A 14,154-nucleotide genomic window follows, 5' to 3' on the forward strand; every position below is an offset into this window, starting at 1 on the left:
ACATTCTGTTGATAACCAGGTTGGATGGCCGTCACCTGCCCAATGAGGCCAAACCGCCTTGGTTCATATTTCAGTGAGTACAGACGATTGGTGCAGTGACCTGACTCAAGTGTTCAACAGACTAAAATGCTTCGATAAATTGAATATTGAGAAACTATTCCCTCCAATGGAGAAATCAAGAACAAGGGGACATCTTGAAATTGAAGTGAAGAATTTAGGAAGGAAATCAGGAAGGAATTTCTCACATAAAAGTAATCAGAAATCTGCAACCTTCTCAATCAAAGGATAATAAGATTTTAGGAGAATTTTCAGACTATGGTGGGTGGGATTTCGTTAGCCAAGGGTCTCAAAAGATTTGAAGCAAATGCAAGTCAATGGAGTCAAACTGAACATCAACCAGATCCAAATGAATGGTGCAGAAAAGGCTAAATGGCCTAGTCTTGTCTCCAAGTTCCTGGAAAGGTGAGCCTGCAGTGAGGTTCCCCGATTGGTCCATTGTCCAAACCCCCACAATTTTCTGAGGAAAACATGTAGGCAGCAATAAAAGACAAATCATTCTGACAGTTTTCATGACAGTGCATGCACAGACTGCTATCCACAGGCAGCTATTTGTGGTGAATCTGCCACTCACTTGGCATGTGGCGGATTCCACATCAAGGTAATCACAGCACCACACTGAACAGGTGGCATTAGTCATATGGTTTCACTTTGTTTTTATCTCTCATCTCAAGCTTCCTTAGATCACCAAAGAATCTTCAAGTGAGACAGCCACACGAAACCAAACTATTTCCTAAATACTGCAATCCATCTGTCGTCTAACAACCACGTTCCTGTAAGAGGCTGGACTGCCCTAGCAAAGATTACTCTTTGACATCCTCCTTCACAGTTCCAGTGTGGAAGTTCTCACTGCATGGCAAGTAATTATATATAGCTCCTTGGAAGTAGAGTTGCAGGTAGATAGGATAGTGAAGAAGGCATTTGGTAAGCTTGCCTTTATTGTTCAGCATATAGAAATTGGGAGGTCATGTTGCAGCTATGCAGGGCATTGGTTAGGCCACTTTTGAGATACTGCGTGGAATTCTGGTCTCCCTATTCTTGGAAGGATGTTGTGAAACATGAAAGGTTTCAGAAAAGATTTACAAGGATGTTTCCAGGGTTGGAGGGTTAGATCCATAGGGAGAGGCTTAATAGGCTGGGGCTGTTTTCCCAGGAGCATCGAAGGCTGAGGGGTGACTTTATAGAAGTTTATAAAATCATGCGGGACATGATAGGGTGAATAGCCAAGCTCTTTTCCCCAGGGTGGGGGAGTCCAAAACTAGAAGGCATAGTTTAAGGTGAGAGGGGAAAGACTTAAAAGGGATCTAAGGGCAACTTTCTCACGCAGAGTGGTGTGTGTATGGAATGAACTGCCAAAGGGAGTGGTGGAGGCTGTACAATTATATTTAAAAGGCATCTGGATGGGTATATGAATAGAAAGGATTTAGAGGGATATGGAGAAAGTGAGGACTGCAGATGCTGGAGATCAGAGCTGAAAAATGTGTTGCTGGAAAAACGTAGCAGGCCAGGCAGCATCCAAGGAGCAGGAGAAACGACGTTTCAGGAATAAGCCCTTCTTCAGGAATGAGGAAGGTGTGCCAAGCAGGCTAAGATAAAAGGTAGGGAGGAGGGACTTGGAGGAGAGGCGTTGGGAATGCGATAGGTGGAAGGAGGTTAAGGTGAGGGTGATATGCCGGAGAGGGGGTGGGGGCGGAGAGATCGGGAAGAAGATTGCGGGTCAAGAAGGCGGTGCTAAGTCCGAGGGTTGGGACTGAGATAAGGCGGGGGGAGGGGAAATGAGGAAGCTGGAGAAATCTGCATTCATCCCTTGTGGTTGGAGGGTTCCTAGGCGGAAGATGAGGCGCTCTTCCTCCAGGCGTCGTGTGGCCAAGGTCTGGCGATGGAGGAGGCCAAGGACCTGCATGTCCTTGGCGGAGTGGGAGGGGGAGTTAAAGTGTTCAGCCATGGGCTGGTTGGGTTGGTTGGTGCGGGTGTCCCAGAGGTGTTCTCTGAAACGTTCCGCAAGTAGGCGGCCTGTCTCCCCAATGTAGAAGAGGCCACATCGGGTGCAGCGGATGCAGTAAATGATGTGTGTGGAAGTGCAGGTGAATTTGTGACGGATATGGAAGGATCCCTTGGGGCCTTGGAGGGAAGTGACGGGGGGAGGTGTGGGCGCAAGTTTTGCATTTCTTGCGGTTGCAGGGGAAAGTGCCGGGAGTGGAGGTTGGGTTGGTGGGGGGTGTGGACCTGACGAGAAGGAGTGGTCTTTCCAGAACGCTGATAGGGGAGGGGAGGGAAATATATCCTTGGTGGTGGGGTCTATTTGGAGGTGGCGGAAATGACGAAGGTTGATACAATGTATCTGGAGGTTAGTGGGGTGGTAGGTGAGGACCAGTGGGGTTTAGTCATAGTGGCGATTGGAGGGGCGGGGCTCAAGGGCGGAGGAGCGAGAAGTGGAGGAGATGCGGTGGAGAGCATCATCAACCACGTCTGGGGGGAAATTGCAGTCTTTGAAGGAGGCCATCTGGGTTGTTCGGTATTGGAATTGGTCCTCCTGGGAGCAGATGCGGCGGAGGCGAAGGAATTGGGAATATGGGATGGCGTTTTCACATGGGGCAGGGTGGGAGGAGATGTAATCTAGGTAGCTGTGGGAGTCAGTCGGCTTATAGCAAATGTCCGTGTTGAGTCGGTCGCCCGAGATTGAAATGGAAAGGTCTAGGAAGGGGAGGGAGGAGTCTGAGACGGTCCAGGTGAATTTGAGGTCGGGGTGGAAGGTGTTAGTAAAGTGGATGAACTGTTCAACCTCCTCGTGGGAGCACGAGGAAGTCCCAACCCTCGGACTCAGCACCGCCTTCTTGACCCGCAATCTTCTTCCCGACCTTTCCGTCCCCACCCCCTCTCCAGCCTATCACCCTCACCTTAACCTCCTTCCACCTATCACATTCCCAATGCCCCTCCCCGAAGTCCCTCCTCCCTACCTTTTATCTTAGCCTGCTTTGCACACTTTCCTCATTCCTGAAGAAGGGCTTATGCCCGAAACATCGATTCGCCTGCTCCTTGGATGCTGCCTGACCTGCTGCGCTTTTCCAGCAACACATTTTTCAGCTTAGAGGGATATGGGCCAAGTGCTGGCAAATGGGACTAGATTAGGTTAAGATAACTGATCGGCATGGATTAGTTGGACAGTAGGTTCTGTTTCAGTGCTGTGCAGCTCTATGACTGTAATTACATGGGGAAGACCAAATGTAATGGCAATGTCATTGCACGAATAGCTCATCTGTCATACCAAATCAGACAGACCTTTTTAACGGGAAAGCCTAATGCGCTCTTCAAATCTTGTTACCTGAACCATTTAGCTTCTGGGAATTAACAGTATTAGAATATTTACTGATACAGGAGTTTTTTTTTAAGAAACTAAATGTTTTGAAAGCCTGGGTAAAGATATGCCTTATTTTGCAATCTAATGCAAGCTTGAATAATATTGGGAATTGATTTGGCATTAAGCGATAGTGTAAAAGGGGCCAGTATTTGATCAGCTGTATATTACAAAATTCCTCCTGGTATGCTTTTACATATCCAGCCAGGACAGATATAAAATAGATGGATGATTCAATATTGCACGTTTTGAGAGGCACAACGTGAATTTGAAAATTGAGGTGCTTTTGAATGGGATTCCAGACACCTCTTTCCCCAAAACTGAGCAAAAACTCTATCTGATAAGGCGAGAATGGGGTAGGCTCACGTCAAATTTCCAGAGCTTTTTCTTTCCCTTACTGGCCCTGTTCTTTCCCTCTCCCAATGGCTATTGGGACATAGGGAGTGAGGGGCAGGCTTGAGTGATTGCTTGGTCTTTTCCTATTTGTGTCTGGAGGTCAGATTCCCAGCCAGCCTGACTTTGCACTGAGCTGGATTTTAACTTACACAAAAACCAGTTGGTTATATGGTGTTAAAATTGGACCCATTTGCTTTAATGGAAGAATCCAAACAGGGTCAAGTTATGGGCATCCAACCTTAACATCCTTCATCCTGCCCAGGGCGCTAAAGTTAGAAAGCAGGATGTAGTATGCAGTGCCTTCCATTTTCCAGCAGTGTTCACTTCAATCCCAAAGAATAAATCTTAAAATTTAACAGGCAATAAATATTGATTTAATGGCAGTAATAGATTTAAACTAGGCAATTGATAGAATAGTTCATTTCTTTTGACCCGTTCTTACTGACCCAATGTCCGCGACATTCAGATGAGTACAGATACATTGTGTAAGATTGGCAGCATCTTCACCAGTGATCCACGGCTCTTCAAACCTGAAAAGCAAACCAAAAGTGCCACTGCCGATGACTGCATTTTAACTTCAATACCACAGATTCTTAGGTGACCAAGGCAAGAATTTTCAGCCCCAGTCAAGCCTCGGAACTGAGGGGACAAAAAGACAGTACGCAAGGCCCTTGGCTCCGTCCTGCACCAGGGCGGGTTACCCAGAGGCAAAGCAGGGTGGAGAGGAGCAGAAGAGCTATATGTCAACAAGTAGCAGGTGCTTGATGAAGCTACAGACTATCCAGTCACGTGGGATGCTCCAATTAGCTTCCAGATCTTCACAGGCACCTGGGATCAGTGAGCTATCCACAAGCAGCTTCTTGGTGGTTGACTAGGTTTTGGGGAAGTGGGGGGAGCAGGAGCAAACAGGGCGTGGTGCAAACAGGCGGCGCAGTAGGCATGCTTAAACAACCTCTCCATTTGTCTGGATTTAGCTCAGCAACAGCCTGTGGTGCGTCCTGCACCATCATTCCCTCCTCACTCCATCCCACCTACCCATCCTCTAAACGTGGCCCAGTTGCAAAGATCGTTTTCGATTTTAGATTTGCCATAGCTCCCCAGCTCTGCGGATGGTGAGCTTGTCCACTGGCTGCTAATTGATCATTACAGGAAAAATCACATGCTGTTTCCAGGGGAGATGGGACATTTCCCCCCCCCCCCCCACTTGTACCTGATGGAAGGAACCTACAGGAAAAATTATGGCCCTGGAGTCAATTTGGGATCTTGAAGTGAGATTCCTAAAGTCTTTGCTGAAATTTTCAATTTACCAGCTTCTAAATGGTGAAAAAGAAAAAAAGTATCCCCATGATAATTCACATGCAGGAGTCTCAAAGGTCAGGTCACAATGACCTGAGGACAGAATGGTTGACAGGCATCAAAGCCAATAAGCAGCATGGACAGTACAGTTGGAAGAGAAATAATTTAGAAATAATGAACACTGCATCATTTCTTTCACCTCAGGCAGCAACACTCTTACCTGACTGTTAATGCTTTAGGACAAGCCATACATGCCTCCAAGAGACTCTCCATTGCAGCAAGAGAAATTCCATTCCTCTGTAGGCTGGAGAAAAAGACATTACAAGTCTCACATTTCCAAGGAAGTGAAGTGAAGGGAAGGGAAGGTTTATTAACTGTCCAATACCAGTGAGATCTATGTAATGAAGGTTTTCAGTAATTCTAACAAAGAACCAGGCACTTACTTGGGCATTGTTGCCCACAATCCTCTGCTTTATTTTCTGTCCCCTCCCCCCACAGGGTTAAATCCTGAATAGAGCTGTGATTCCGCCACTCGGGTGTTTTCCTATCTTCCTGGTGGTGGAAATTGCATAAAGATTCGTGCACTTTGTGTCTCGCACTGTGTCTCATACCTGCACACAAACCATGGGTGCTGGGGAAAAGAAAAGCGCTACCGCAGTTAGGCGGTAGTGTGGGGGTTATATTAAACAAAAAATAGAGCTGTGATTCCATCCCCAAGAGAGACACCGACTGCTTGGACGCATCCTACAGTGCCACTGAGAGTGGTGGACACTGCCAGTACTGCATGTCGGAATTTACTAGGGACTGATGCTGCACCCCTGGGTGAGAGGGAAGTGAAAAAGGTTTAGATTAGATTAGATTAATTACAGTGTGAAAACAGGCCCTTCGGCCCAACAAGTCCACACCAACCCGCCGAAGCGTAACCCACCCAGACCCATTCGCCTACATTTACCCCTTCACCTAACACTATGCGCAATTTAACATGGCCAATTCACCTAACCTGCACATTTTTTTTTGTTGGAGGAAACCGGAGCACCCGGAGGAAACCCACGCAGACACGGGGAGAATGTGCAAACTCCACACAGTCAGTCGCCTGAGGCGGGAATTGAACCCGGGTCTCAGGCGCTGTGAGGCAGCAGTGCTAACCACTGTGCCACCATGTCGCCCACATTTTTGTTGAAGTTAATTCTAAAAGTCTCACTAAGAAATATCTACAAGTCAGATTGAATCCAGCTAAATGCCAGCCAATACAATGTTGTGTAAAAGTTTTTTTTTGAGCAGTAAGAATTGCTCTCCTCTCCTAAACTTGCCATACTTTCCTGAGTAAATAGTGTTGACACCATCTTGCAGGACAAGTGACCAATTTTGTTCATTAGAACAAATTGGCTGAAACATTTCTTTAGGAGCTAAGTTTTAATCATCCCTTGAATGTTTGTTGGAGAGTGTAGAATTAAGCTGAATGGACAGAATGGGTCATATGAATGCATTTATGGTTTTCTTAAAGGCATTATACAAAGATGATTTTCCACATTGTTTTGAAAATCATCAAATGCAAACCAAAATAGCATAAAGCACACTTCAGATCTGTCAGGTATTGTTATGAAAGATTGCCTGCTTAGAGCACATGATTGCCCAGGGATTCTAAATCTGTATTAAGAATCTGTAATGGGTTAGCTTGTCTACTGAATTTTTTGGTTGTCTGACTTTTAGATCATTTCTATATTTTCTCCTTAACAATTGACAGGCATATAATAAGGTGATCAGCAAACTGCAGTTCTTGACACAGTCTGTTACACTGTAGAAGACTAAAGCGTCGTCTTTGCTATTGCACTAGTTGCTTGTTCTTGTAATCGATTTGTTGATTGTGCCTGACCACTGTTCAGTGCTGGAGCAGACCTTCTCATCCATTCAACATTGATTTATGACTTTCCATTCTTCCATCATTGCTACATGACCATCTCCTCTCTATATTAACTAGTATCTCTCTGCATCTCTTGCACCTGCTGTTGCCCTGAAGTCTGATTATTTCATTGCACTCCTAACCATACTTCACCCTTTATGCAGCTAGCTGCATATTTGCCATTTGTAAGTCCTTTCATGTCTGTGATCTTGGAGCATCACTAAATGTTAGCTCCATAAACTCTCCAGGTCAAGATCAGATAGAACATTCTCTGCTTCAGACAACATGGAAAAATCTACAAAGTGCAATCCATGTTGGTTTTGAAAATGGAATATGGTCATCTTGGCAAATGTGTACAAACATACTGGCATTCAGAATACATTACTTGTGTATGGCTATAATTATCTGTAGTCGTGCATTTATAAGACATCGTATCTTGAGCACTTTTTAAATATAACCTGATATTAGTTAAGGAATTTGTCTTTTCCTGTTTCAGGTGTGGACATTGTCAGAATTTAGCCCCAGAGTGGAAAAAAGCTGCATCAGCCTTGAAGGTTGTATTTTTAATTAAATGCAATTTAATGAACCTTTTGGTTGTGAATCATGTTTCAAGACTAATTGTCTGGAAATGAGAATTTTTTGGGGATTTATTTGAATACTTATTGACAGTACTTTAGGAAGGATGTGAAGTCATTTAGAGGCTGCAGTGTGGAGGTGTTTTTCAAGGATAAGAGATTTTAAATACAAAATTAAGTTGAGAAGGTGATTTGTTCTTGGAGCAAAGGAGATTGAGGGGAGATGTACAAGGTTATGGTAGGGTTAGATAAAGTAGACAAAAAGCTTTTCTCATTAAGAGATGGTATAAGGACTGGGGACAGATTTTAAGATTCTGGGTAAGAGCTATGGAATTTTTTTGTATAGCAAATATAATGTCATAACTCATTGCTTAACAGGATGGTGTTTGTAATTTCTTAGTTAATCAGCAATCATATAGTTTGAATTATAAAAGGACTTATTGTTGCAGGTTATAGTCAGTATGGAGTGCTGCAAGTGAGAGGAGTGATATGGGTCAATAGTGAGGATTGTGAAAATGGAGGGGGTGGTGTGTTTGTGGAATGAACTGCCAGAGAGAAATGATAGATGCAGGTACAGTTACAGCACTTAAAAGGCATTTCCTGAAGAAGGGCTTATGCCTGAAACGTCGATCCTCCTGCTCGTTGGATGCTGCCTGACCTGCTGCACTTTTCCAGCAACACATTTTTCAGCTTTGATACTCCAGCATCTGCAGTCCTCACTTTCTCCTCCTTAAAAGGCATTTGGACAGGTACACAAATAGGAAAGGTTTAGAGGGATATGGGGCCAAACACAGGCAAATGTGACTAATTCAGTTTAGGAAGACTGGTCAGCCTGAACGGGTTGGATCGAAGGGTCTATTTCTGTCCTGTATGACTGCATGAGCCCCGCTGACCAGTGATGAAGTTCTAGCTGTTGTGGGATAAGGCCCTTAGGGAGCCAGTTATGAGCCTCAGCTGTCCTCAGGGAAGGAAGGACACACCCCCTAGCACCCTCCCACCAATCAAACAGCCAGTCCTGCCATCCCCCCGCCCCTGCCCAAAAACCTGTCTGATCGTAAAGCTGTGTCCCTTGTTTTGTGGGCACTTATTCACAAAGCAGGTAAAGGTTCCTTTTGGATATTTCACTGGATGAATACAGTAGACATCTTTAACGACATAAATGCATCTTGTTCCCCTCAGTGGCCACCAGAAAAACGACTGAATTCTGTTTAAATGTCTCAACATTATTGCTTGCCAGGAAAATAAAGACTAGGATAAAGTGAGGACTGCAGATGCTGGAGATCAGAGTCAAATAGCGTGGTGCTGGAAAAGCACAGCAGGTCAGGCAGCATCCGAGCAGCAGGAGAGTCAACATTTCAGGCATCAGGAATGTGAAAATAAAGGCACCTAGACTGACAAGGTTCCTCCTCTCTCATTAGTAAGATTTAATTAGGCATTCATGTCCTTTGCTGCGTTTGTGCTCGACTCACTTGAGTTCCTTTAAGTCTTTGAGATTGGTCACGACTTCCACCAAACTGCGTAGACCTTCATCCCCCATCATGTTGCGGGTCAGGCTACAATGAAACAAAACAGTTCAGTTTGGCACAGTCTCAAGCAGCTCTCCTGAACACAATCGTTTCCCAATGGTTAACAAATTGCTTTCACAACTGCTCTTCTCCAATTATAGTCGAAACGGAAGCATGACAAAACCTTTACTGAGCTGTGAATTCCCGACTGCAGAGCAGCATTCAAATAACACGGTATAAATCAGAGGAATAGACTCCATTAACATCATTGCACATACAGAGTCAGCTCAGAATGCATGTGGAGATCATCCAAATCTTTGAAACAACACAAGATAAAGTGGCAACTCTGTTCACCGACTGAAATGAAAATAGACATGAAAAGCCTACTGGATCAAGTCCACTAAGTGCACTCTGGCTTTGACTGTTCTAACATTCGAGGAGTATGGTTCCTGCTCATTTCCCCAGATTGTGTTCAACTAGCACAGAAAAGTAACGTGCATCCCACATGGCTGGGTAGTTGACATCTCCCAGATCTGTAAGCTCAGCCCTCTCTCTTTTACAACAGAAAGAATTCAATTTTTTATTAAATTGCAGACTTTTCAACAATAGTATGGAGATTAGCCAGCCCAGTCTTCTGCATAACTAATATACTGGTGAATGTGCAGTGTTTTATTCTTTTGTGCCACTGATTAGGATAATATCACACAGCATAAAACCAAGTTGAATGACACTGTGTAGAAACCCTCCATAAGTGATGCTCAGTAGCAGCAGTGTGTACTATCTCCAAGATGCCCTGCAGAAATTCACCAAAAGTTCCTCAGACAGCACCTTTCAAACCCACAACCACCTCCATCTAGAAAAATAAGGGCAGCACATACATGGGAACACCACCCCATGCATGTCACCCCTCCCTCTACAAAGCCACTCACCACTGATTTGGATCTAAACTGCTGTACCTTCACTGTCACTGGGTCAAAATCTTGGAAATCCCCCCCTAAGGACATTGTGGGTCTACCTGCACATGGACCACAGCAGTTCAAGAAGGCAGCTCATCACTATCTTTCCTGTTCTGAGGGAGGGTCACCGGATGCAAAACTTTAACTCTGATTTCTCTTCACAGATGCTGCCAGACCTGCTGAGCTTTTCTAGCAATTTCTGTTTTTGTCACCACTATCTACTCAAGGGGAACTAGGGACGGACAGTAAATGCTGGTCCAGCCCATGCCACCCACGACCCACAAGTGAATCACAAAAAGCAAAATACAGTGTGGCCATGTAGAATACTGTGAATTTCTGCAGTGCATCTTGTGGACAGCACTCACTACTGCTACTGAGCGTCAATTGTGGAGAGAGTGATTCTGAAGAGAGATTTTATGTAGTGTCATTTAACCTGTTTTTATCTGTACAGTCAAGGTACCCATTACTATATTCCGTAAAACTAGCTGAAGGCTAGTGCTGGGTTAGGGTTAGGGCCAGGGCCAGTCTTTACACACTTCTATATTTATTTATCGGGTTACACATTACTAACATACACTTGATGCTCTTGCTCAGAATTCTGCATCATGCATCTTTCAATGACCCTGCTTCTCTACAGTTCATCACAGAACCATACCTCAAATCACTGAAGTGATTCATCAGTTAACTGATCCCTGGGCATATTTTACCTGTTACTGGTCGTTCTGCTATACGCACATTTCATTAATGCGAATTTGCTGTAACATGAATGATGAATTGGGGACACTGTTTCTAAAGTGTGCACGGTGACTCAGTGGTTAGCACTGCTGCCACACAGTACTAGAGATCTGGCTTCGATCCCATCCTCAGGTGACTGTCTATGTGGAGTCCGTGCATTCTCCCTGTGTCTGCATGGGTTTCCTCCCACAATGCAAAGATGTGTGGTTTAGGTGAATTGGCCATGTTAAATTGCAGAGTGTTCAGGGATGTGCAGGTTAGGTGCATTAGTCAGGGGTAAAACGTAGGGGAATGGGTCTGGGTGGGTTATTCTTTGGAAGGATGGTTGGGTCGAGGGGCCTGTTTCCATATGGTAGGGATTCTATGAACTGAATCAGGTCATAATGTGATTCCGGCCCCTTTAGTTTAAATGGTGCTGCTATTACGCAATTTTCTTATAACATGGGATTGCACGACAATGAAACTACCATGTTATAGCAGAACTGACTGTATTGCTAATCTATTACAGTCTTACAGAGAAAGTGAAGTCACATGGTGTGCAGGGTGTTCTAGCTAGGTAGATAAAGAACTGGTTGACCAACAGGAGACAGAGAGTAGTAGTTGAAGGGAGTTTCTCAAAATGGAGAAAGGTGACCAGTGGTGTTCCACAGGGGTCAGTGCTGGGGCCACTGTTGTTTGTGATATACATAAATGATCTGGAAGAGGGCACTGTTGGTATGATCAGCAAGTTTGCAGATGACACGAAGATTGGTGGAGTAGCATACTATGTTGGTGGAGAACATAGATAGACTGGAGAGTTGGGCGGAGAAGTGGCAGATGGAGTTCAATCCAGACAAATGTGAGGTGATGCATTTAGGCAAGACTAATTCTAGAGCGAATTATACAGTGAATGGAAGAGCCTTGGGAAAGGTTGATGAGCAGAGAGATCTGGGAGTTCAGGTCCATTGTACCCTGAAGGTTGCTGCACAGGTGGATAGAGTGGTCAAGAAGGCATATGGTATGCTTGCCTTCATCAGACGGGATATTGAGTATAAGAGCTGGCAGGTCATGTTAAAATTGTACACAATGTTGGTTCAGCCGCATTTAGAATACTGTGTACAGTTCTGGTCACCACATTACCAAAAGGATGTGGACGCTTTGGAGAGGGTGCAGAGAAGGTTTACGAGGATGTTGCCTGGTGTGGAAGGTTGCTAGCTATGAAGAGAGGTTGAGTAGGTTAGGTTTGTTTTCATTAGAAAAAAGGAGCTTGAGGGGGGATCTGATTGAAGTCTACAAAATCATGAAGGGTATAGACAGGGTAGATAGAGATAAGCTTTTTCCCAGGGTGAAGGATTCAATAATGAGGGGTCACGCCTTCAAGGTGAGTGGTGAAGAGTTTAAGCAAGATACACACAGCAAGTACTTTACGCAGAGGATGATGGGTGCCTTGAATGCATTGCCAGCAGAAGTAGTAGAGGCAGGCACAGTAGATTCATTTAAGATGCATCTGGACAGATGCATGAGTAGGTGGGGAGCAGAGGGATACAGGTTTAGACAGAGGATTTGGATCGGCTCAGGCTTGAAGGGTCAAAGGGCCTGTTCCTGTGCTGTAAATTTTCTTTGTTGTTTTTTGTTCTTTGTACAGCTGTATAAACGACAGCATCTGTAATAACTGCATCTAACTCTCAGAATAATTTTCTTCAGATTTTAATATGGTACAAAGTGACAACTGCAAGGCCACTCTCTTCATTTAGGACCTAATCTATTTCCACTTCATTCTCTCACTGAACATATGGTTTAGACTCCAAGAATATCAGAGGATGATCGTACTTCAGCAATTTACAGTTGCATTTTCTGCCATTGTTCACAATGAGTGTTACAAGCGTAGTTTTGTCTTTTTTTCCTTTGCTCACCTTTGCCTTGAGGCAACCATTTTCTGCTAATATTCCGTAAAGCCAGTGATGAAGGATAGAACTGGAGCCAATCTTTATACTCATTTATACATTTCTATAGTTAACCAGGGAGGCAAATAGAATTGATGCCAAGGCGCTTTATACATCTATAAGGAGCAAAAGGGTAGCTGGGAAATAGGTAGATCCACTCAAGGACAATGAAGGGAATTTATGTGTGGAGCCAGAGGAAGTAGGTGAGGTCCTAAATGAATATTTTGCATCTGTATTCACAAAGGTTAAGGATACAGTGGGTGGTGAGTCTCGGGAAGGGTATGTTAGTATTCTAGGGCATGTTAATACAGAAAAGGTGGCGGCACTGGGTGTTTTGAAAAGCATTAAGGTAACCAAATCCCCACGATCTAATGGGAGCTATCCCAGAATGCTGAGAGAGGCAGGTGCGGAAATTGCTGGAGCCTTGTACGAAAGCTCTTCAGTCACAGGAGTGGTCCCAGAGGATTGGAGAAGAGCAGACACTGTCCCTTTGTTTAAGAAGCGCAGCTGGAATAATTCGGGAAATTATAGGCTGCTGGTCAGCCTTACGTCAGTGTTGGGGAAATTATTGGAGAAGATTATTCTAGGGATTGGATTTACTCACATTTGGAAAACTAACAACTTATTAGAGATAGGCAGCATGGTTTTGTGCGAGGGAAGTCCTGACTCACAAACGTATTTGGGTTTTTTTGAGAAAGTGGCAAAGATAATGGATGAGAGCAGGCGGGTATACAGAACTGGCTTGGTCATAGAAGACTGAGAGTGGTAATTCTGACTGGAGATCTGTGGCCAGTGGTGTTCAATGAGGATCAATGCTAGGACCCCTGTTGTTTGTAATATATATAAGTGGCTTGGAGGATAATATAGGTAAGTTAGTGGATAACACAAAGATTAGGGGAGCTGCAGATATTGAGGAGGATTGTCAGAGAATACAGCAGGGTATAGGTAGGCTGGACTCTTGGGCGGAAAAATGGCAGATGGAGTTTAATCTGGAAAAATGCAAGGTTAATCATTTTGGTACATCTAATGTAGGAAGGAAGTATACAAAAAATGACAGAACCCTCTGTAGCATCAACATACAGAGGGATCTATGCATACAGCTCTGAAAATGGCAACACAAGTGGATAAGATGGTTGAGAAGGAATATGACATGGTTGCCTTCATCATTTGGGGCATGGAGTCTAAAATTTGGCAAGTCATGTTGTAGTTGTATAGAACTTTAGTTAGGCTATATTTGGAATATTGCATACATTTCTGGTTGCCATACTACCAGAAGGATGTGGAGGCTTTGGAGAGGTTACAGAAACAGTTTCCCAGGACATTGTCTGTTTTGGAGGATATTAACTGTGAGGAGAGATTGGACAAAACTGGTTTGTTTTCACTTGAACGTCAAAGGATGAGGAGTGACCTGATAGAAGTTTACAAAATGGTGAGAGGCATGGATAGTCAGAGGCTTT

At 44.3% G+C, this 14,154-nt stretch overlaps 1 protein-coding gene across 11 annotated transcripts in view; it reads right to left on the minus strand.

Annotated features, from left to right (window-relative positions):
• nlrc5 (NLR family, CARD domain containing 5) overlaps positions 1-14,154 on the minus strand; it is a 179,509-nt gene that overhangs the window by 50,702 nt on the left and 114,653 nt on the right. For all 11 annotated transcript variants that reach the window (XR_015759976.1, XR_015759975.1, XR_015759977.1 and 8 more), the window contains 3 exons: positions 9,049-9,132; positions 5,325-5,408; positions 4,255-4,338 (listed from right to left, as the gene is read on the minus strand). Coding sequence is in view for 8 of the 11 variants with exons in the window: in XM_043707157.2 (XP_043563092.2) it covers positions 4,255-4,338; positions 5,325-5,408; positions 9,049-9,132 (252 nt within the window). In the remaining 3 variants the exon portion in view is untranslated. The remainder of the gene's footprint in view (positions 1-4,254; positions 4,339-5,324; positions 5,409-9,048; positions 9,133-14,154) is intronic.

This window comes from Chiloscyllium plagiosum, unplaced genomic scaffold (assembly GCF_037043375.1).
Source record: "Chiloscyllium plagiosum isolate Xiang-an unplaced genomic scaffold, Cpla_swu_hap1 HiC_scaffold_17, whole genome shotgun sequence".
Lineage (NCBI taxonomy): Eukaryota > Metazoa > Chordata > Chondrichthyes > Orectolobiformes > Hemiscylliidae > Chiloscyllium > Chiloscyllium plagiosum.